At 31.7% G+C, this 24,372-nt stretch overlaps 1 protein-coding gene across 2 annotated transcripts in view; it reads right to left on the bottom strand.

Annotated features, from left to right (window-relative positions):
* LOC134267408 (B lymphocyte-induced maturation protein 1 homolog) overlaps positions 1–7,627 on the bottom strand; it is a 34,902-nt gene extending 27,275 nt beyond the window's left edge. The window contains exon 1 of one of the 2 annotated variants that reach the window (XM_062749628.1): positions 7,473–7,627. In XM_062749628.1, coding sequence (XP_062605612.1) covers positions 7,473–7,533 — 61 coding nt within the window. In that variant the 5' untranslated portion in view covers positions 7,534–7,627. Of the gene's footprint in view, positions 1–3,808; positions 3,921–7,472 lie in introns of those variants that run through there. The other variant, XM_062749627.1, reaches the window with a different exon arrangement.
* Positions 7,628–24,372: the final 16,745 nt, after the last annotated feature.

Raw genomic sequence — 24,372 nt, 5'->3', positions numbered from 1 at the left:
ACGCTCGGGAGACCAGGAGATGAGGATTCGATGCAGAGGCTTGCACCATCGACGAGGAGAGTGGAACAACGATATGTCGCTTCCTATTGTTTTGTACACAAAAGAGCTCTTCAGTGCGCGCAGTGTTGATTTTGTCTGGTCTTCTAACGATAATGACTAGAAAGGATTAGGCTTCAGCAATTAACTCTGGCTTTAGCAATGAAAAAAAATTGAAATATCTAATTGATGTCAACGTTTTAGCCATATTGTATCAGCTGGAATAAGAATTATTGTGCTGATTTGGGACTAAAAATAAAATAAAAAGTGATCCTCTCAAGTCAGTTTTTCTTTAGTGAATTAGACACATTTAAAGTTAATAGTGCCGTGGTGTAGTTTTGAAATACTAAATCCCCATTAAACTTGAAGACAAAGCAGCTCAAAAAAGGCAACAAATAGAAATTTTTTTAAGTCCAATATTTCCTACACATTCAGCATATTATAATTTACAATGTTTTATCTTATGATTTTTTTCCCCCTAAGTTGAAGCCCATTCAAACATTTTGTTTTATTATTAGACAGTTTTTTTAATGCAATCTTCTTTTAGTGATAAAAAAAAAATCGGTTACGATAAGCTTTGTTTAAGTTTAAAGATCCCAAATCGGCACTCGGTCAGGATTTATATAAGAAAGCAATGTCGCATCACATCTTGTCTAATGATTTATTTTAAATCTTGTAAGATCTGAATACTGATAGGCTGATGGAGTCATGTGATCAGATAACAATAGAAAAGGTGTACATTCGATACAATGAGTATGAATTGGACTGCATCCACAGACATGATAGCAATTCCCTCAGTGATATAGATTTTAGAAATAAAGAAATTCTTTCCATTTTAATCATGGACATGATATTTTGTTGAATAAAAAAAACACATATTGTAAAAAAAATTTCTTAATAAAATAAAAAAATGTGATATTCAATTTGATACCAAGTATTATATAAAGGAGCTTCATTAATGCAAAAAACTTCAAAGATAATTTTTAAATGAAAATCAAATTTTTCCTCCCCCATTCATTTAAATTGTTTTAAGTGGGGGAGGAAAAAAATCAAATAAACCAGTACAAGCTTTCTAAATGAGTAATTTTCCAAAGAAATTAAAGAAAATTAAATAATCTGCCTTGTGATTAAATTCTGAATCAGCTTATCCAAGATAAAGGGATATGATCTAAAGATTTTCATAATTCGGTGTAAATGAGCATGAATCATTTTCCATGTAGGTGGAAAAACACTGAAATCCCCCTTGGAATAAGATAATGAAGGTTTTGCCTCAAATTTTTCTTAATTTCAGATGTTAATTTCAAAGGTCATTACACCCTAGGTTTCTTTGAACGGAGGGATCGCTATCACGAAGTCCGTCCAGTCAATGTGTCGACACCCCCCTCCCCCCACCGTAATCCTCACCTGTTCCCAAATGATACATGATACACATTTTAACAAAATGCCAAAGAGAAATAAATATACATCATCTCCGTTATTTTTTATTATAAATGTTTTCTGATGCTATTTGTTTTGTGCTATCTTGGCATCGATCTGAGCAGATTTCTCTTCAAAGTTGGTCGTCCGCCCCAGGGGCTACCATGTGTACTTTCATTTTGTTGGTACGCTCTTGCTACCCTGTCCATTATAAACAACCCCAGCGCGCTGATCCAACGATCCACGGTTATGATTTTTTGTGATAACGTAATGACCTTATATACATCTTATCTTCCTAACTTCCTCTCAATTTTTTTGCATCAAAGTCAAAAGTCATACCAGGATTAAAGATAAGGGAACAGATTCTGTGGCTTTTTCTTGATATTTTAAAAAAATTTATTCAAACTTTCTACGTTACACTGAAACGTACAATTCCATCCTTTCGGTGCATGAGGGCAAATTGAGAGGAAATTATCAGCTTCGTTTAAAAGTAATTGACCAGAAACTGAGTTTTAATAAATGAAAAAGAAAGTGGGAGCATCTCACCGATAAGAATGGAATTTTTTTTAAAGTGATGAGATTTAACATTTTTAAAAAGAACAGAAAGACTCGTACACATCACAATTAAAGTATACACTGAAAGACTATTTTGAGAAAGAGAGAGAGAGAGAAAAAGAGAGAGTTGCTAAATTAAAAAGAATTGAAAACAAGTCGAAAATAGGAGAGAGAGAATTGGATAGAAATTATTTTTGAAGTACATGTAGGATATTGAGAAACCAGAAGTCTCTGATGAGACTGTAGCTCTACTGCCTTTATAGACATATTTTAGTGAGTCTCTGATATTTCTCTTGGATAATGTATAAATTTTTGAATTTGTAGGTGAATGTAAAAATAATATTCAAGACTTTCCTGGTGTAAAACCACTCAAGCTAATTCTAAGTATTCAAGCAGTAACCCTTTCCACTGGCAGTATATGAGTATATGATCAAGCTGCCACACTGATGGGGTAGGTGATATGGCAGAGTATCTCAAATCTTTAAGAAGTTCATAAAGGGAGATTAAGTTCTTAAATAGACATTAAATTCACGGGCTTAGATTTCATTGAAAATTTTATTGTAAGGCATCACTTGCATATGCTATCTGTATGCATTAAATATCGCCCGTTACAAATGGATTTGGCATCAGCTATTTAGATAGGGCCACTATAGGATGCAATTTGATCACTTTAATGCATGCTGCAAAGTGAGACACTTAAGTTCTATAATTAACGTTGCATAGTGAAAATACCCCGTCTATTCTTATAGCAACATTATATCTTTACATATTATTTATATTTCGATATTAAGGTCCACTTTCACTTGAAACCAAGACAAAATAGTCCATGTAATGAGGTTCTTTTTTTTAAGAGGAAAAAATATTTTTTGAATATAATAATCAGATCATTGAAAATATTAAACTCTATACAAAGGTATAAAGATGTTGTCTTGATCGAATTCTTAAACTGTAAGGGACCCTATTCATGCATTTTCAACTTGATCTTAGACTGAATGTCAAAGATTCTTTCCTTCACCCTTAAAAGATTGAGATATTCTAAACAGTTGATAAAAAATGACAAATCGCATGCTGAATCCACTAATTAAAACACTCGTTAGCAAGAACAATAGTGAACAATATACTTTTAAAATTTATCAGATGAAATAACTTTATTTTACTAATCTGGGGCAAGCAAAGGTTTGAAGTTGAAGCCTCCCTTGTCGCAAGCAGTGAACAATTAAGAAGAAACTAGATCTACGATCATTAAGTATATATGTAACAAAGTGTTTTAGATGGGAAACGATAAAACCAATATCTGTACAAATAATCAATTATATACCTTTAATAAAACAAAAAAGCCCAAGCTTTCAAAACGACCAAAGGATTGACAATTTTTTTTTTTCTTAATGATACTTATCTGCAAATCCCTTTACTAATAAATCTTTAGAATTTTTATTGTTCTTTCTTTGTTTTAACCCAATGAAGCACAATTTCTTCTGATATTTTCTGGAGCTAGCTGGCACCAAATTGCTGTGCTTTTCAAATTCCAACTTCTCAAAACAATTTTCCCCCCATTACTTCATTATTTAAATACCTATCCAATCAATGTCATCTCCAAATCCCCTGTTTTGGACTTGGGAGCAATAAGTGAGTACTAGGAATCATGCAGGAACAATTCATCCATTCTGCTCATCTTATTCAATCTCCTCACCCCAACCCATCTCCATCATATCCCATTCAAAAACTTTGTAATTTCAAACTGACTTTCTCTCACTTTCAAATCACTTTTCAACCAGCTACTAAAAAATAAAAATCATCAAACCTGTTTCAGAATGATTGGAGTCGGAATCAGTCTTTTCACAATCATTGTCCGAGAGATCTGTAACATCTATATCTGATTCCGCAGTGACATCAGGCATGGCGAAAATCAAAAACTTACTCCAAAAAAATTTCTCAACTTTTGGTTAAAAATCTCTTTGATACCCTCATTTAAAGAAAATATTTTTCCTTTCTAAAAGTCAAATGTAAAAAACTTAAGATGTCTGAACAGTAGAACAGTTAGATGATGATTAAGAAGAACCGGCATTTATTTGTTCACTTATACTTGTTGAGGAGAAAAAAAAAAGCCAGGAGAAAAATAGAGAAAAAAGGGGGGAGTCGGGCGAACAATAATGTTACGGTTCTGCATCATGTGTCACCTTTTGTCTCTCGACAGCCACTAAGGTATGATCGAGATGCAGGTTAAATTTCTCGGCACTTTTGTGTGCCGGCCTGCTCCGATAGATAGGTGAATGAATGGAGATCAAGTCGATGAGTTGCAGAGAGGGAAGAAAATCCCACAATGACAAATCGTGAGCTCTTCTTGTTAGGGCCTGCAAAGAGTTGCAAGTTGCTGGGAAAATAGTTTTTATCAATCTATGACTAATCCCTGAACAAATTTTAACAATGTCACTTATTCTGTCCAAAGACAATCAAAGTAATGCGTACAAATAGCTTTGCAGTTTTTAATTCAGCAGATAATAAAAAAAAAAATCCCTCGTAAAATCACAGTGATTAAGAGGACCTCAGTGTCTCAAGTCAATAGAAATTTTCACAACTATCAAAATGTACTAGGTAATTATTTGGCAATTTGACGCAAAAGGAGAAATTCAAAACCACTTTTTTCCACATTGTAATTTGCTTATAGAGTCAGACTATTTATACAAAAGTGACCGAAATGAAATACAGAGCGGTATTAAATGTATTTAACATACCTTTTTAATTGTGGTTCTATCAAAATGATAAGATTTTTTTTCAAATAGGAAAGAGAAAAATAACAACATTTAAAACCTGAGAAAAAAAATTAAATTTTTTTTTTTTGAAGAGCAAAACATTTGGGTCATTGGAAAAACTGAAAACAAATTAAAAATGACCTCTTTGAAGTTCCGAGTGGACCCTTAAACAGTGCAAGTGACAAAAGCCATAGCAGACAGTGAAGTTAATAACTCTTAATTTCTACATTCGAACATATAATATGCCGCCTTAATAGAGAAAAGTGTCTCTTCATGAATTAACATTGGTGAAAAGCATCAATTTCACACGTAGATTTCCTCAATGCCAAATCCATTTGAAAATTGAAATGAAACTCGGGAAAATTAGCTCCATTATGAAGATGATATCGAAAGCTTTCAAAATATGACAGTTAATTTCACCAATTGTGCAAGGATTACTTTACCCTAAATTACATGTTCAAGGTATTCCAAAAATTTAAAGAAGACAAATTAGAAAGAGAGAGAGAGTTAAGCCCTTTTTTTTCATGCAAAAAATTGACTGAAAGACAGAAAAATTATTTGATAATTATGAAATTATTTTCAAAGAGAAATTGATTCTCTGAAAATAAATCTGAGCTACACCTATTATCAGTAACTTCAGTTTATTTTCTCACAAATTAAAGGGATCATGACTAACTAAACAAAAAAATGACATCAAAATGTCCAACTGTTCAAAAAAAAAAAAAGTGTATTTGTTTTGAGGCAAAAACCAAATCTGTATGGTACTATAACAATTTCCATTTCATTAAGTTGCATATTTCCACCTCTTTCTTAAAAAAAATAATCTTATGCCCTATATACAGTGTAACAAGATTTTTTACTGCTTTCTGACTTTGAGAAAGTGACCTTCGTAATTTTGATCAATTGCACCCCAAAACACTCAACACCAATGAAAGTTTATATCTCCCATGGAAGGATGTCTTCTATTACTGAGAGTGTAAAAGTTAGATGAGATCTGCGGAGATCATCTTCACTTTCTTTACAATGTACCTTGACTTGTGACATACTCCTCGCACAAACTAAAACAATGGCAAACAAAAGTTGAAGACAGTACCTATAGTTCTCTAAAGGTGAAATATCAGTCACAGATTTGGGATTCCTTTTTTAAACGCAAGGGAAACAAGAGATTTGTCTCCATCAGATACATAAAAAAATCGTGCCCGAATTTCAAGTTTTTATTTTCTTCCATTTATCTCTTTCGGTATAAGGATCTTCAATCGTCTTGTCTGCATAGAATGTAAGTGATGGTCTTGATTGCTTTCATTTTTTAATTACTTTTGAGATATCGTCTCAACACCTTTTGGGCATAGATAGAAATTGTGTGACATTCCAATAGGAAACTTGAACCAGTTTTAACCGATATAGCTGTAATAAAAAGTGAGAAAAACTCCTGTGATAATTTGTTTTTTCTTTCTTTCAGTCCCTTTTCAGTCGTAAGAAAAGTGCTTGCATTTCAACATCTCACAATTTCACCATAAATTTTCATCACATTGGGAAAAACAAATTCAGGTGTTTTTGAAATTCAAATTTTCGTTAATGGAAAAAGGTATTTATTGAGGAACGAGGAGTTGAAAAATCACCTTTTTGCGACAGGCAAAGAGGTAAATTGTGTGCAAAGCTGAAATCGAATCCGATGTGCATTTTCAGTTTAGGGAGAAGCGCGTTAAGGATGGTGAAACTCTATAACGCGCTTCCTATCCTCCTAGCTGCTTGGAGACTATAAATCTATCCTTACAATACAAACGGTTAAGAACAGTTCACGCTTTTAAGGAATTCTCTCATGCACCTCAGGAAAACAGAGTCGAGATCACACGGCAGATAAATTTCTGTAACATTTTTCACTCTTTAAGACCCTTGATATCATATTATGGATTTCTTTTATGCGACAGGGGGTGATAACGTACAAAGTAAATTTGCTACACCTACTCTGTACCCATTTTTCCCATTGTATCATCTATCAGCAAAAAGGTTTCACATCCTTTCTTCGGACAAACACGAAACATTTCCTTTTAAAACTCAAGACAAGGCAAATAGTTTCAATTTTCACTTGTTTTTCTTATTTTTGAGCACCTTCTTTTTAGTGAGAGAATCAGGAGTAGCCATCACTTCACCATCTTTGGTGTCAGGTTAAATTTTTTGTACAGAGGAAAAGAAAAACATTTTGCATGGCTGGTTAATTCTGTTATTCTATACTTTCAGTTAATATCTCTTTTTAAGGTTAAAACAAAATAACAAAATTCAAAAGAAATCCTATCTTTAGTTGAAAAAAAAAAAACTTTGAAAAGTTAAGTTTTATCTTTTCTTCTTGTTCTTCCCTATTTTGATGACCTTTTGTTCACTTTGTTTGCTTACAGTTGAACTTAGCAGACCAACAATATTTTCCCATACATAATTTTTTAATTACAATGTATTATAACCCCCCCCCCCCCCCCCCCCCCCCAAAAAAAAAAAAATTAAATTCAAAATTATTTATATTAGTACACATACCATTTCATATTCAAAATATGCCCGAGAATAAAATTAGTGCATTAAATATCACAGCAATTTTTTTTTTCAGAATAAATTTCTGAATCTTAATTATAAATTTCACTTTCATTCAGAGCAAAGTCTGTGGAAAAAAATCAAATTTTCAATATTATTTTTTAAACGATTTTAAAATCAAAAGAATTGACCTACTTGTAGCATCTTCTTGCTGCACCACTTGGTCAGATTCTCCCGGTAAATGACACCCTGTCATGATCGAGATAAAAAATTCACCAAAAATCTACTTTTTAAAACAATTTCACTTCTTTTCTTTCAGAGACATCTATTAAGACTGGGAGACAGGGCCAAATAATTACAATTGAAATGATCTTCCCTTAGTTTCTTGCCTACTAATTAAAACCCCCCAAAAGAATACTTGTTTGATAGGGAATAATAGATAAAAAGTCTCCACATGCATGAAAGAATCTGAATCGCAACAGGTAGTTGCAATTGTCTCTTCTTTTTGGTTCTTTTGTTATTCTATTGAATCTCTGATCAACTGTGGCCATTTAAGACCGCCTTCTCTGAATCTTGTTAATGCATACGAAATTAGATCTCAATTAAACCAACCAGTAAATGTTACAAATTTTTGACTGCCCAAACTAAACCAAAAAGTTACAATGTAACTACAGGTTAAAGCAATTGACAGCCATAGTGAGTCCATCAGAATGAAACTTCTAAACTTTCCAAATGATCTTCCTTATTCAGTCCTTTTATTTTGGAAGAAAAAGTATATTACAATTGTGTGGGTTGGATTTATTGTCCCAAAATATTTTTTTTGTTTCATAGCTACACTGGTTTAAAGACTTATTCTTGTCTATGACTCTTCTGCTTCAAACAGTTTTGTAACACATTCTAGCTTTCACCCCTTCCCCAACCCACCCACCTCCCACCCCCAACTTCCAAACTCCTAATCCACTATAGTGTATTAAAATTTACATCACCAAATGTTTGAAATACATATATTCATATATTCAGTTTCTATTATCACTTCTTTATGCAATACCGTTTATTAAGTGGAAATTTTAGCGAGATGCAAATTTAGCAATTTGTCCTTAAAAATTGGTATTTTATTTATAGCGAGATGCAATTTTAGCGATTTTAAAATGTTAACTAATGAAACTAATACAAATAAAACACAATTTATTTTTAGCAATATTTAATTTTAGCGATCTCATCACCCTCACTAATAATGCCAAAATTAAATCCTTGCTAAAAATTCTGCTTGTACGGTATCTATAGTGAGTGATTCCCTTAACTCTAGCTCTCTTTCTGAATCTCCTCACTCTCTCCCTCCCTCCCCTCTCTCCATGAAATCTGTTAGTGGTTTATGTGCCATTATTGAACTCTAGCTCCCAGAAAAAAAGTGACTTGACAGGCTCTCTCTCTCTCTCTCTCTTCGAATTACCATTCATTTCAGAAAAGAATGCAAAAAAAGATGCAAAAATAAGTGGGTAAATGATACAAAAATTAACACCAGTTTCTTATCAATCATATTTATAAACATTTCAGTAACAAATGTAAAAATCTTATCTTAATGACTTTTAAATATCTTATTTGGAGTAATAATATTTTTATAAAGTTCTAAGTATGTTTTAGATAATGGCTTTTGACATTTTAAATATATCGCTCTTATTGATAGCCCTCAATGGATACAAGTTTTAGCTCCGAGAACTTAACACCTTGTATTATTCACGATTAAAACACATTTAAATTGCCCTCAGACAACCCAATATTTTCTACACAATGATATGTATGGAAGATTTCTTCATGTGATTTAGGAAAATGAAATCTTAAATGTAATTTTAAATTATTAAAGAAGTGCTCTGAAAATGATGAAAATTTAAAAGAAAATATTAGTTAGATTCTAATGAGAATTTTTAAAAAAATTATTAACCAATGGAGATGCATTTGAACTCAGAAAAAAATAGACAAACAAACAGATGGACTAACAGACAACTAGACAGAGAGAGAGAACAAAAAATATATAGGTATAGGTCTGAATGTATAATACTGTTCACTTATTTATTCCCTGAATGTTAATTGATATAGTTTTCTGCCTACATATGCGAAAAAAAAAAACCCCACACTTACAAAACACCTATCTGTTTCCTTCACAGAACTTGTTTGATCACATTTACTGAATTAAATCAATCCCAATGAGACAGTAACCCTCAATTTTAAAGGCAATGAATTTATAATTGAAAATTTTCAATGAATATCATTAAAAATTGATCTGTACAAGCAACAATGTATCTACTTTTTCACATTATATTGGACAATAAAATTTTAAGTTAATTTTGAATTAAATGAATTGGTTTTGAAATTATTCCCACAGTGTCACTTCTATCTTTGAGGGGGCACTTTTATTCCATGACAAATTTTTCTGTCTTTCATTATCTTTTATCAAAATGTATAGATCATGTCTCCCAACTCTCTCTCTCCACTCCCTCTCTGCATACTCTCTCCCCACTCTCTCTCCCCATGCTCTCATTCTCCTACTCTCCCCATTCTCTCTACCCACTCCCTCTCTCTCTCCAACTATCTGTCTCCCCTCTCCCTCTCCCACTCTCTTTCCACTCCCTATGTCTCCCCACTCTCTCTCCCCAATCCCTTTCTCCCCCAACTCCCCGCTTCCCACTCTCTCTCCTCACTCTCTCTCCCAAGTCCCTTTCTCCCCATTCCCTATAGACTGTTCAGTAGCAATGAATTACTAAAATGAAGTTGGAGTGCAAATTCTTATTTATGCTGTCATATTATTACATGTAGCAATTTAGCATGACAGAAAAATTGTCAAGACTTCAAAAGTTCTGATTTTTCATAAATTTTCAGTAGTTGTACAATGATAAAATTGCATCCCATCTCACCTCAGTACAAATGTATTATGGAATTTTCTTTCACTGCATATGAAAAACTGTCCATCCTTTTCTTTTCCCTGTACTGATAAGCAAATAAGTAGGTATAATATTAAAATACATGTTATTCCTAGTAAATTTTACTTCAATTCAGTGATGGAGCAATATAAACTTATAAAAAGAAAACTTTTTCTTAAATTATGTTTGATTTTCTGAAAACTATGGTGGATTCCTTAGACCATTCTGTCTTTCAAACATAAGCTTCTCAAATCTTGAAAAAAGGAACAAAAATGTTTTACCTGTAAGATCTCAACCAAGGCAGGAAAAAGAGCAGATGGGACCCTGAATCGTTTTCCATTTCATCAATATTATCTCAAAGAATCACTGAAAAGATACAATTAACAGATTTTGTTTACACATAAGAGAAAAATCAGGTCTGGAATAAGTCAATTAGGTTCATATTTGTATGGTGCATAGTGCTCAAGTGAGTAGATAATTGTTTTTAATTACAGACTTGCATAAAATATCGATATACTCATTGCAAGATATGGATTTTGGACAACTTTCTTTTCAACTTTAACGCCATCCTTGAAGAAAATAGAAAAGGCATTTTTACTCGTCTTAGAGGCAGAACTCTATTAAATCAGTTCATATATTGAGTAGTTGATTGTTTTTTTGACGAGCATTGATGAGAAGAGAAAAAGACACTCGCTTCTCATAATATGACATCATTTAACATTGTCTGGTCTGAAAAAGGATTGTGGTTTTAAATTGTCTAATCATAAAAAATATTAACAATTTGGAATTTTTCTGATGCCTTTTTTTTCTCTATCCTGAAAATTTCAATAAATTGTAATATAAGTTTCTTTAAAACAAACTAACAGGGAAAAAGACAGCTGCATATAAATTAAAAAAGAAATGAACAAAAACTAGGAAATATATTTTTCCTACAAATTGAGGTTTATTTCTTTTAGAATTGTACATAAAGTGAAAAGTACATTTATTACTTCCTTGAAAACTATTCTTAGACTACTGAAATATAACATTCATTGTACTTTGTAAACTTACAAATTTTTGCAGAGTCTAAAACTGGCGGAAAAAAAGTGGCAAAGAAGTAAATTTTTACAACAAAATTTCCTGTTTTATGAAATTGATATAAAAATGATAGCGTCAAAGATATAGCTGGTACATAGAACCTTTTAGCAGTGGGAGTTAGTATGACTGATAAGCGACCGTGATAACGTATTTCAGAGACAAGGAAAAGCGTGCTACAATACTCGTGAAAATCTTATCCATTGTCTACTTGTACTGCGGATTTCTTATCCATTGTCCTACGGATATGCTCAACAAATTCCCATGATTGCTTTATCATATCAAATTCTGGGTTTTTTCTTATCCTAACCAAATAATATTCTTTCAATTGTATTGCAAATTGTCTAAATAATTTTTTTCCCCGTAGGTTTTGATGCAGAAAATGATTTTATTTTAATGTACTTTTTCCGTCACAATACCAGATAAGACCAAAAAAGATAAAATCTTACAAAATTAAGGATTTGCTTTTCATAAAGAAAACAAAGAAAATTGGTGAGGGCAAAACTACCCGCTATAACATAAAATGATCAAAATTGAATTCATTTTGATTAAAATCAGAGAAAAAGATATTCACATCTCCTTTCAGGTAATTGTATCTATTTACCTCAAACAGATTTTCATTTAAGGGAAAAAAGCCATTCTTCATTCGACAAAATCGTCTGGGTAAAAAGAAATCGGCAGAATATGGAGATCATTTTTCTCATTTGTTTCCTTACCCCAGTGATGAGTTGAGGTTTTCCATGGCAAAATTTCATTACCTACTGTAATTAAATGGTTTCAACGGAAATCAAGGGCAATCAAATTCTGCAAGGAATCAAATATAAATCAATAAGAAACGCAAAAGGCAGGGCATAATAGGGACAGTTTCCTTCAAATCTTTAACATGATTAGAAATTAACAGCAATTTTTTAAGGCGAAAAACACATAAGACCAAATTTTGGGAGTTAAATACCATGGCAAGAGCTGCATGCATTTTGTTTAATGCTTAAATTAACATAATGGATGAACATCATACTGCTGATGTTTGAATGAGAAAATGTGGTTATCAATTCAAGAACTTTGTCACTTTGTTCAGATTATTTGGTGAATTGACTAGAATTGATTACAACTAGTAGGAGGGTCCAAAGAGAGTATACAGCAAAACTCGGTTATAACAGAGTCGCTAGGACCTTTGAAATGACTTCGTTTTATCCGTAATTCGTTATAATCACATAAGAAATTCATCAACTTTCTACAGCTGGGGATCCAAAATGACTTCGCTATATCCGTGAATTCGCAATATTCGTGTTTGTACTAAACGAGTTTTACTGTATACCCTCCACCCAAAACTTTTTTTTTCTCTCTGCATTGGTCTTAATTGTTATGTTAAACTCTCTTGCATAATTATGTTGAGTCCATAGCTATTAATGTTGAAAGAAAATATTGCTCTTCTGCAATTTCTCCTTTGAATTTTAATAACAAGATTTCTTCATTTAAATTTGACAGAAAGGAAAATTTTCAATATGAGGAATGATTTTATAGAGCATATTACTCTTTGATTAGTAGGCCTAAATAAAATCTCACCCCACAGTTCTAGTCTGAAGATAGCATATTTTAACTGAATTTTCTCTCAATTTCAACAAAAATGCTTTATGCAATGGTTTTGGAAATCTATTCAACAGAAAAACAACTAAGGATTGTATGTCAAGAAAACTTAAAAGAAATTGTTTCCTTTTGCAGCCCCATCTTAAAATTCCATTATGAATTCCACACCACTTGTCCTTGACCTTATTCAAATGACCTAAAACAAGTGCATCGATCATTAGATATGTCATACGAGATAAGTGATCAATTTAAAAAAAACAAACAAACTTCAGTTTTTGCATGACCCTTAGATGCAAGGGTGCAACAATCAAAATATTCTCATTTTGTTCTCATAAATAGTTATGTTTTCAAATAAGTTAACTAACATGAGCATTGTAGAGAATAAGCTGAATGCATTATTGAGACAGACAGCTAAGTACAGTTTAGTCAAGGTCAAGTGCTGCATATCATAAATGACCTTGACACTAAATATGATCATTTAAAAAAAATTGATAACATCATTCTATTTATGCACCAAAAGATTCTAGAAGTTATCCTTTAGTGCCAGCTCACAACTGATAGTAATCTTATAGTGAATGTAATCATGCATCTTCTTTATTCCCCCCTCTTAAATTGAAAACTGAGTATATTTTCAAGAATAATCACCTATTAAGTCTACATTACTTTTAACTAGGCTTTGACAGGGTTGATGAAGTCAGGGGATGATAATTCACCCAAAAATTAGAAGCAAATCTCATATATCTAAAAGTGCATTAAAAGTGAAAACAACGAGACGTCTATCCCATAATTCACCCTTTATCTGCGGTATATCACTTGGCCTACCCATGATCACACTTTCAAAACGGTTTACGCATTTCATTGATTTCACAGGATAATTATCGACAGTTCGGTGAAACTCACACCATCCATTCATGGCTAAAGTAACAAATTCGCTGACTTTTAATTGTTGAAGAGTCAACCATAAGAATGCTTTTGCTGATATCATCTGCGATTCATCGCCCAGGAGAAATTCTACCCCCTTCCACCTGGGGAACACCCATGTTACTGCCAGAGCAGTCCCCGACCGTTAAAACAATACCCCCCTCGTCAAAGTCGTGTGAAAATCACTGCAAGATTTTTCTGCCATTTTAAAAAGTCATTATTTCTGATGACTATCTATTTTTTTCTCCTTCTTCTGATTCTCTGGGCTTTCAGAAAATAAGACTGGGAAAATTTTGGGGAGATGGCAGTGGCACAAAAGATGCAATGCTACCATTTTCAATCCTTGGTCTACCCAATTTCAATAGAAAATTGAGTAGCTAGATGGGTTTACTAAAGAGTAATAGTTATCGTATTGAAGTTAGAGATAGCTACATCAATTTGACACTGTGAGAACATGGCTTAATGACAAAAAAAGACTGGCGATGGGAAATTTCTCTTCAGTATTCTTTAAGTTACCAGAAAACTATTGAATAATAACACTTTATTTCACTATTGTTTGGATAAAATTTCAATTTTAAAATAATTTAATCCCGAAATAATTTTTTTTGCCTTTGTTAATCAAATAATTTGATTGCATTAATAAAAAACCCAATTTAGAAATGATTTATTTTGAAAAAATGTAGGGACATGAAAATGCACTAATTCATGAACTAACAAAAAAAAAAAAGAAAGTCTGGGTGATATGCAAAATACAAAATTATTCTGAAATAGAAAGCCTTGGCTAATACATCAGAATCTATGTCTTTACTTGCTATTTAAGAATGTTATTTACGAGATCTTGTGGAACCAGATATATATCTTACGTTAAGATGAACAAACAAGCATGAAACGGTAGTTTTGGCAACTTTTTTTTGTAAATCACAACAAAATAACAAATTCTCCTATTTCGTCTACATCTTGTTTTTTATCTAATATTTTTTATGTAAATTGGAATGAATAATTTATGATAAATAACGCAATACGATTCTGAAAAGGGTATTTACGAGAAGTAAATTACTCTTTATAATTGGGGGTGACGTTAAATCACTTAACTCTGCCACTTTTGCTTCGATATCAAAGATAACAGTATGCTTATTTTGATACATACTGAAATCAATAGCTTGGGCCTAATATTAAACCGTTGGATTTATAATAAAGGGAATTATCATACTAAGAGAAGGTTGTCATTATTTGATATGAGGATTTAAGATGTCAGCTTTAATTTCATGGCAAAAATTTTTATTTATATATTCATTTTATTGGAAATAAAATAAAAAACCAAGGTCAACTAAATCTATGACTTTTATAATTTGAAACAACTAGAATAAAATTATTTTCTTCTCCATGTTTGAAATGTAAAATAAAAGTAAAAATAAATAAATAAATTTTCTTTTCAGAAAACAATTTTTCTATTTAAAAAAAAAAATAGGTTGACTCCAATTTACATATAGGAATGACTCAATGTAAAAAGATGAGAAAAAAAATCAAGTTTTCATTAATCTAGAAAATGCTTTCAGCATTAGTAATGTTATGAAAAGAAATGAGAAAAAAAATTTTGAAATGCAACACTAGAAAGCATGTATACTTGTGAGAAAATTCCACAAAACAAAATAAATATTGAAGACTAGAAAACATATCATGTTTCTCTATTGTGCAGCTTCAATTCTCAATCTTTCAGTTTTGGAATTCAAATTCCATTAAGGTCAAATACCTTCATCTGAAATCTTTCAGGCCAAAGACAAAAGGAATTTAACTTTAATTCATTATAGTGATTAAGACGAGAGTCGTCTCACGAATATTCAAAGAGGAAAAAAAAATAGGCTACGGAAAATGATAGAAAATAACGATAAATTATTTATTATCTATAAGGTCACCTTACATCAATGACTTTAAACATAAAGGGTCTTGGTAAGTTGATCACATCTGATCAAAAAAGTTTGCATGTGGCAAAATTCTTCTGTGAGGGATCTGAAAAGATCGCATCGGTGGGCGGTGAAGCGAATGCAGAGTTCTGTCCAAGTGTTTGGAAACTGTTACCTTTTTTCCTTATCGGATGTCTAATCGCGTCCATTGTTTACCCTTGGTGACGCAGGCGAAAAGAGCAGCTTGCTACAAAACCAGTGACAAAAGAAATTAGAATACCATCTTCGTATATTGATACCGCCTCATCGAACTGGTTTCTACTTGTCATACATGCTTTTATTCCTTCTTTTTGGCTGGGGAGTCTTGTTTTTATTTTAAATTCTCAATCAATCCTGTATTATCAATTTTCTTTGGCTTTGTTCATTAGGGTACCTACGTCTATTGTTTTTAACTTCTTATCTCTCATCAGTTTCTATTAACTCTATACATAATCTTCAAGGGCTTTGACTTAATTGATACATCGTTGCCAAAATTTCGTACACTAAACTTCTTCATTAATACAAAAGGAAACAAAGGAAGGATTGACAAGCAAAATGAGCAAGTGACACGCGGAGCTAGATTCTGCAGGCAGAACCAAACTTTTATGCGTATATATATGTACCAAAACTCCATAGTACAAAATATATAACTTTCTTTTTAGTACTATGGTAACCCCTTTTTTCACTCACCTTCTTTCTCTCTCTCTGACTCACATTTTTTCCCCTCTGTTGACAACTAATAAAATGATATTTTTAAATTAATGCAAAAATAGAAACATACTCTAACTTCTCCAAATCAATTCAAGATTGCATGTCCCTACAATTTCCATGGACTAGCTCCTATAAGCTATGATCTTAAATTGCAACATTACTATCACCAAGCAATGAAGAACATTTTTCTTTTCAACAGCTTATATGATTTAATAAAAAAATAATTAGATGAATTTCACATGTGATAGAGCTCAATTATAATTTTTATTCACTTTTCTTGCAGGTCCAGTATAACTTTTACCGATTGATGGAAAGGTCAGGAGGGGTCTTGGATACTGGTTGCATTCAACTTGATCATGACTTTTTTAATTCATTTCATTTTACACTAATTAAACAAACTTTCTACCAAAATTTACATATAAGTAGAACTAAATGAACAAAGAACTTCACAGTTAAAGGACTTTTGACTTGGCCTCCAACCCACCCCACCCTCACCCTCCAAACCCCACCCTCCCTCAAAAAAAGGTAATAATATTCTGGAATCAACACATTGTTGCCTTGCATTAGAATTTGAGAAAGGAGAACTCTTGCAAGAATGCCCTCAAATGGGCATAATTGAGAATTCTTAAATTTTAAATAAATTTAAAATAATACACTAATGCTACATTATAAATTGAAATTTAATAATCAGTTAAAGCTTAACTGTCATACAGAGATATTGCTACTTTATAAGAAATTTTTTTCTCTAAAAATTCAGAATAAATCAAGAACACATCTTCATAGGGAAGAAATAGTTAGAGATTCTGATATCTTTTTACAGATATATTACTGGTATTATTTATGACCCCCTGTGAAGGCACTGTCATCATTTGTATTCCATTACTGCTTTATCAAGATTGTGCAATTAGAATTAGCTGACATTATGTGAACATTTTGACACAGTAGGATAACAAATGTATTTATTTTTTTTATCTGCAGCAACTTAAATCAGTGTCACCTGATTTCAAATGTATTTTAAGAATATTTTTTGGGAAAAAGAATTTATATGGAAAAATATCCTCATGATGAGTTTGGTATGTTGGTTTCCATAGATAATGGATGTATTTACTAGAAAGCACTATAACAACTATCTATAGACTTATCTTCCCTGCAAGTCAGGAACTCTTCAATGATTACAGGGCTTTTATTACAGTCACACTTTAAAAAAAATCTTTTGTGACAGTCATTCCTCAGAAGAAAAAAAAACAACAAATTTTGGTGAATCTTAAGATTACTAGCATCATTTGCTCTGACTTAACATTAAAATATACAATTATCTCTTAATTTTCTTTTTTTTTCCCTTTCTTCTTTTAAAGTAGAAAAATGGTTTGCTTATAGAACTTTTTTTTTGGAAAATTGTTCAAATCTTTCAAAATTAAACACTTCAAAATTGACAGACTGCACGTGCATGACCTTCTACAACTGTAACAGTTATATCAGATTTGAAGCTTTTATCTCTGTGACCTTGACCTTGTACAAATGACCTTGATTCAAGGTCAGGACACCAACTAGATCATAATCAACTACTGAATCAAGCATGAGCTTCTTAATCTATATATATATTATACAGAAGAACTAAACACTTTACTTTTGATCCATGTATCATTGAACAAATCTCAATGACATTGGCTTAGATTTGGCCTTTACTTACCCAATATTACAAAATTAATATCCCTTCTATTATTAGAATGACCCTAATATGATATGACATTGAAAAGTTACAGAATGGATGTGATGAGCATAGTGATTTCTAATTAGCCAGCCCCCCCCCCCCCCCTTCAACTACATGTACCACACCACATAAAATGGGGTGTTATTTAATTAACAATATTAAACACAATATTTTGTAAGCCACACAAAGAAGAAGGTACAGTTTCAATACAAATAAAGCCCTATATTTTTCTAAAATATAAAAGTGATACAAGAAATTGAAATTTATTTTTTCTGAATCAAAGAAAATTCTTTGCAGTAAGAATACACAAATGGTTTTTCTCATATGACCTCCTTAATGCTAATTGTGACTTCATTAACTTGTGCATTTTCCCGTATTTTCTTAAAAAATTGCAGAAGACATCAATTTTCAGTGGAATTTTCTTTCAGAAAACATACTCTGCCACCGTCGCCCGGAAAGATATTGATATATGTGATTTTGTATAGCTATTTGCACAATATATCCAAAAATTAAAGCGGGCAACGGTGGCAGACACTATTTTCTAAAGGAAAATTACCAGAAAACGAGTCATTTTGAAGCTTTTTTGCATTAAACTTAAAAATGTACCAAATTAATGACGTCATATTTCAAGAAAGGCTTTTTTTCACGCCATATTTTTTAATGATTTATCATATTCATCTACTCAACTATTGTTAAAGCCAATATCATAATTTTCAAAGAACATTAACTTTTTAGGGCACAATAAAGCTCAAACCGTACCGTCTTCTTTATTTTTTATTTTTTACTTGACTGCTTACACTTATCATAATTTACCATATACAATCTGATTGTAAAGTTATTGCAAGGGAACTTAATATCTTAATAAATATCATTGAATTTCTCTTAATATTTGACAGGTAAAAAATTAACAGTGGCATGAAATTCCAGCACTGTAAAATGAACACAATGGACTAAAAGAATGGAGAAATATGGTCCTCACTGTTTATTTTATAATTTTAAGAAATTAAAATGAAAAATCCCTTCTGGGCAGGGTAGAAAAGGATACATTTTAATACTCTAATTAAAATGTTTTATTGAAGTGTCTAAATCCAAGCAATTTTTAAGGAATTAAAATTTGAATTTAAAATTTCTTATTTCTTTCAGCATGTCTCTTTTCAAGTATCTGTTTATACAAATCTTCTATTAAAAGTACCCATATTAACTTTTTCTACATCAAATTTCAATTACCAAGAGCTTAGAGTCTTTGAGTTAAATTCCAGATTTCGAAATGATAACTATATTATTTTACATTATGTTAATCACAAATTATGCAAGATTTAAAGAAAGAAATGCAACAAAAGTACACGGAACAAAAGAAACATATATAGGTCTACCATCAGGTGTAAGCTTGACCAATAAGTTACGAGGAAATCCGCAAACGGGCACGTGCCGAAATAGTGTCCTGTAAACCGAAACTGTCAAAAACCAAATCTTTACGAGATAAGAAAGAAGAAAATAGGGAAACAATCTTTTCAAGGGTAAATCTTTGTGGGCAAATACACATGCTTTATGGGATGAATATATTAAAGTCTAATGAACATTATATCTGTCTAAAAAAAGTATCAACTATTTCAACAACAAAATTACCGTTATGTCAGTGTTGAATTTCTGGAGCTTTTCTGCTTTGGTGTCTTGTATTCTGTTACATACAGGACAGATCGTGGCCTGCTCCGCGTAATTTACATGTCTTTACTTTTCAAACAAAAAGTCTTTGACAAGATTGTACCTCTACTGATTTGGCTTCAGGGAAGCTGGTATGGTTGAATCCTTTTCATTTCTTTATTTTCCTCTGAAAAATCAAATTTCTTCCTTTAAAAATTTGAACTAAAACTATTCTTATGTGTGTTGATAATTGAGTATGATCAAAATATTCCATGAAGAAATTGGTAGTCTTGTATCTTCTGATATTATCCAATCTAAATTAGTGGTAAAGAAAATAATTTTAATAATCAAAAAAACCCTTGTGACCTTGACCTTGTATAAATTATTCTGGTTAAGGTGAGGAAATACCATCCAATGATCTACCAACATTTCCTATCTTAAAGTTCTATCAAAACAAGAATTATACTCTTTTCTTATCAATAAAGCAATTCTTGAACAAAATGTGTTTGTGAAACACTGATGCCAGTATATGACAGCTTATGGCTAGGATTGAAGTTTTTCAAAAGCAAGTCAAAACTCTTATGGTCAAGGACATAAGGTCAAATTGTTGATTCAAAAGGAAGGTCTTGTCACAAGGAAATTACCCATGAAATATGAAAGCCCTGGTTTTATCAGTTCAAGAGTAAGTTCAATTAGTTTTATAAAAAAGGATCAAACTCTAAGGTCAAGGTCAAATATTGTTATACACATTGAAAAGTCTTTTAATGATGAATAAAATGTGAAATATGAAAGCCCTTGTACCAACTGTTCAAAAGTTATGGCCCTGGTTAAAATTAGGTAAAGTTTTGCAAAAGTGGTCAAAATCCAAGGTCAAGGTTAAAATATCAATATGATGATGGTACCCAAAGAAAGGTCTTGTCACAAGGGAATAAACTGTGACATAAGAAAGCCATAGCCCCATCAACTCAAGGGTAAAGTTTTTGTCCTTGACTTAGGGGTTTGACTTGACATTTTAGAATCTTCAACACTTACCATAAGCTGCCTGATACTGGTGCATCAGTGTTTTACAAACACATCTTGTTTAAGCAGAATATATTAGAGAGATCAATCCTCTATAATACCACTCTTTTCAAGCTGAACACAGTGTTTTGGACCAAAGTTTAACTTCCAAAAACAACTTATAGGCAATTCTATATTGTTGGTTATTAAAATGAAAGTCCAAACCACAAATTCTGTAAGTGTTTACCCTTGTTATTTGGAATTCTTGGATACCTCATAGTTTAAGATCCTGCTGCTTGACTCTACCTTCCATATAAGGAATACAGATATATTGTACACGGGGAAATTTTTGCCCCCATTTTATTTTCGCCCCTTTCGCCCTTGTCACAAGTTGGTGAATTTAAAATGGGGCAAATTCAAAGAACACAGTATAAATTCTTAAACAGAAGTGGGACCGGGCAAATTAAAACAGGACAATTTTGTAAGCAAGTGTAAAAACGCAAAAAAAAAAAAAGGATGAAATAACCTTGTATACAGTGTCATAGACCACTTCAAAGTGGTTCTGGAGAAGTTTATGAAATTGTGAAACATTCTTTCACAACAACAAAAAAAACAACAATGACAATTAACAACAGAAAATTTTTGATCAGAAAAGTTCACTTCAGCCTTTGGGTCAGCAGGTGAGTTAAAAAAGAGAAGAAAAATCATGCAAATCAAGAAAGTTCTGAGTTAATCAAATAATTATTTACTGTAAGGCCAAACAGAAATTTCTACCATAAATGGAAACCTATTGAGCCTACTAATCATTCTATTTTATTAGATTTCAGGTGGTATTTTTTCAACAAACAAAACTGACATCCTTTTTGATCAAAGTACCTGGCCAGATGGGTATTTAGGAAAAACAATTTCAGGATTTACGGATCTACTTGCTGTAGAAAATTAAAACTTCATCAAAGTACTTTTTTGTTTAGATTTTAGATAGGTTTGTTTATTCTAAATAATTACACTCTAATTTTTTCTTCTTTTGAATTAAATGACCTTCTGAAAAAAATAAATATAAATATTATTTTTTTGGCAATCACACTTAAATAAGGTAAAACATGAGAGTTAAAGACGTACAACACACTGGGGGAGATAACTCTTGCGATTTCAATTGAACGTTTGACGTGACGTCAAATTTAACGTCAAAAATAAAGCGTCAAAACGACGAGTAAAACGATCCCGATGTATATCAATCATGAAAGAAAATTGGGATATGGGGCTTGGCTGTGATTGTGCGTACCATACTTAATCAATAAGTTTTTTTTTTAATTAACCAGATTAAACTCCGTAAAAAGCAAGACATAAAATACCATCCCTTAATGATTATTTCATTTCATTTCATATATAATAAATTGTATTTTTTATCAAAGCGCAGCATTTTTTTTTATTCTGAAAATTTTATTTTACATTGCCGAAATTCTCATTATGTAAAACTGGCTATCTTTCCGATTAATGATCTTCATTACAATTTGTGCATACACGATATAAATACATGTATTGTTTTTCTTCTTTAATTAAATAAAACAACAATATATAAACAAAAAAACTTTTTACAATGTAAAATCGATGTTGTTCTCAGACCCTTACTGATCAAAGAGGAACAACTCTGAAAATGTAGGAGATGTTTATTTTCCTCCCTTTATGCACGGTTTTCCACAGAATCAGATCTATACATTTACAGCAAGACCTGATAAATCCGAGAATTGAATACTATAGACCTCATATACACAATGTAAGTATAGAATTGAAAAGAATTGTTCACTTGTACTGAAATTATCTGCATTTATGAATATCCTATTGCAGCAAATCGTAACTTTGACTTTCTGTCAACAATGTCGGTTCGCATTTCCTCGAATCAAAACAAAACGTAGCCTATAAGATTTTAAAAAATATCAATGTGCGATTTGATATAGATTGAAATAGATAAAGAGTTTAATGTTTGATATTTTGAAGTCAATGTGGACGAATACGGAATTTTCATTTTAACTTTAGAAGAGACGACATTGAAAGAAATGAGTACAATATCATGAGGGGTGTATGTACATCTAATGCAAATGTCGATGTATCCCCACGGCCACATACTGTCTCGTTTGAAATAATGACATGAAAGAAACTACAATTATTCCATTTTTATCAAAGGAGAGTTGAACATACACCATTTTGAATAAAGTTAAAGAAATAAAATTAAAAATCAACATATTCAAGTTCAACAAAACTTGAATTCGTAACCAGGTTTCATGAATGCATAACGCATACATATATGGACTATTCTAAACACGAAAATCTTTCCGTAATTTTTTCCTGTTACATATAAAAAGAGTAGTCAATATTTATTCTGTATTCAAGAATTTAAAAACTAATGCATACCTCCGGGATTCTTGACGAAATACCAGTAAATTTGCACTGTAAAACTAAAGACGTTTCGTCAAACGCTAATGGTCTGCGACGCAAAAAAGGAAGGGGTGGGGGTAATAGGGGTATTCAAAAATTGTCTAAAAATCTACATTTCAATACGCTTTACACATGATAACTTTTAAATTTGTAAGCTAATATATTTTTCAAGCAAAAACAATATTCCAATTTAATTTTTTTTAATGTGTATTTGTAGATTCATATAACAAAGTGATCGACCCCCGTCTGAAAGACGCGCGGGAACGTGATTTATTGAGAAAGGGGGGGGGGTAATTTTCCGCTATTAAATCAAAACTGGTCGTACAAAAATTATACAAAAAATTATGAAGATTATTTTTACTACCAGCTACCTAAAGAAAGTTTTTTACCAAAATTAAACGACAGGTTTTTTCACAAAAAAAATTTGAATTTGAAAAATACGCAATTTTCAAGGCTTAGAAAATTCATAGTTTTTCAGTTTAAGGTCTTTAAAAATTGTTTTGATGATATGTATATCAAAAAGATGACTATGTTTTTGTGTTAAATGGTTCAATGAATAAGCCAATGAAATTTGACATCTATATCTAACCTGGTTTTTTTGAAAATCAAGGTTTAAGTAGTTCATTGATTAAAAATTTTCTCTCCTTGTAAACAACTAAAGGGGGGTAACTTTCGGAAGTTCCTGTCCAAAAACCACTCGAACGATTTTGTCCAAAATATACATACATGTAGTAGATATAGTCATGTACTAAATATACAAAAATAACGAAAATTAAACGACAGGAATTTTTTGAGGTAGGTGTGTTGTACATCCTTAAAAGGGAGGGTTTATTAAAATGTACTTTCTTGGTGTTTTGAGTTCATTATACCTACTGTGAGATCGAGCCTTACTATAATAAATGTTCATCCCTCTATTAATCTATGTAATAAGAATTTCAAGCATTTTTCCTGTAAAGCATAACACATTTGAACTTGTGCATTGAATTAAATCTAAGTCATTCTTTTCAAAAACACCAATGTTTTCTAAACTTATATGTGAATTTTATTTTTTTTAGGGGGGGGGGGGAGGTCTACAAAGATATGACCAAGGCAAAGTTCAATTTAACTCACTAAAAAGCTGGGTCTACATAATAGAAGACAAACTATTTACATCTCTATCAAGTTTT

This window comes from Saccostrea cucullata, unplaced genomic scaffold, assembly GCF_032062105.1.
Source record: "Saccostrea cucullata isolate Sc308-1 unplaced genomic scaffold, CSIRO_AGI_Scuc_v1 ctg284, whole genome shotgun sequence".
NCBI classification, from domain to species: Eukaryota; Metazoa; Mollusca; class Bivalvia; order Ostreida; family Ostreidae; genus Saccostrea; species Saccostrea cuccullata.
Note: the sequence above shows the minus strand (reverse complement) of the source record. Positions and strands in the feature narration are given on the sequence as shown.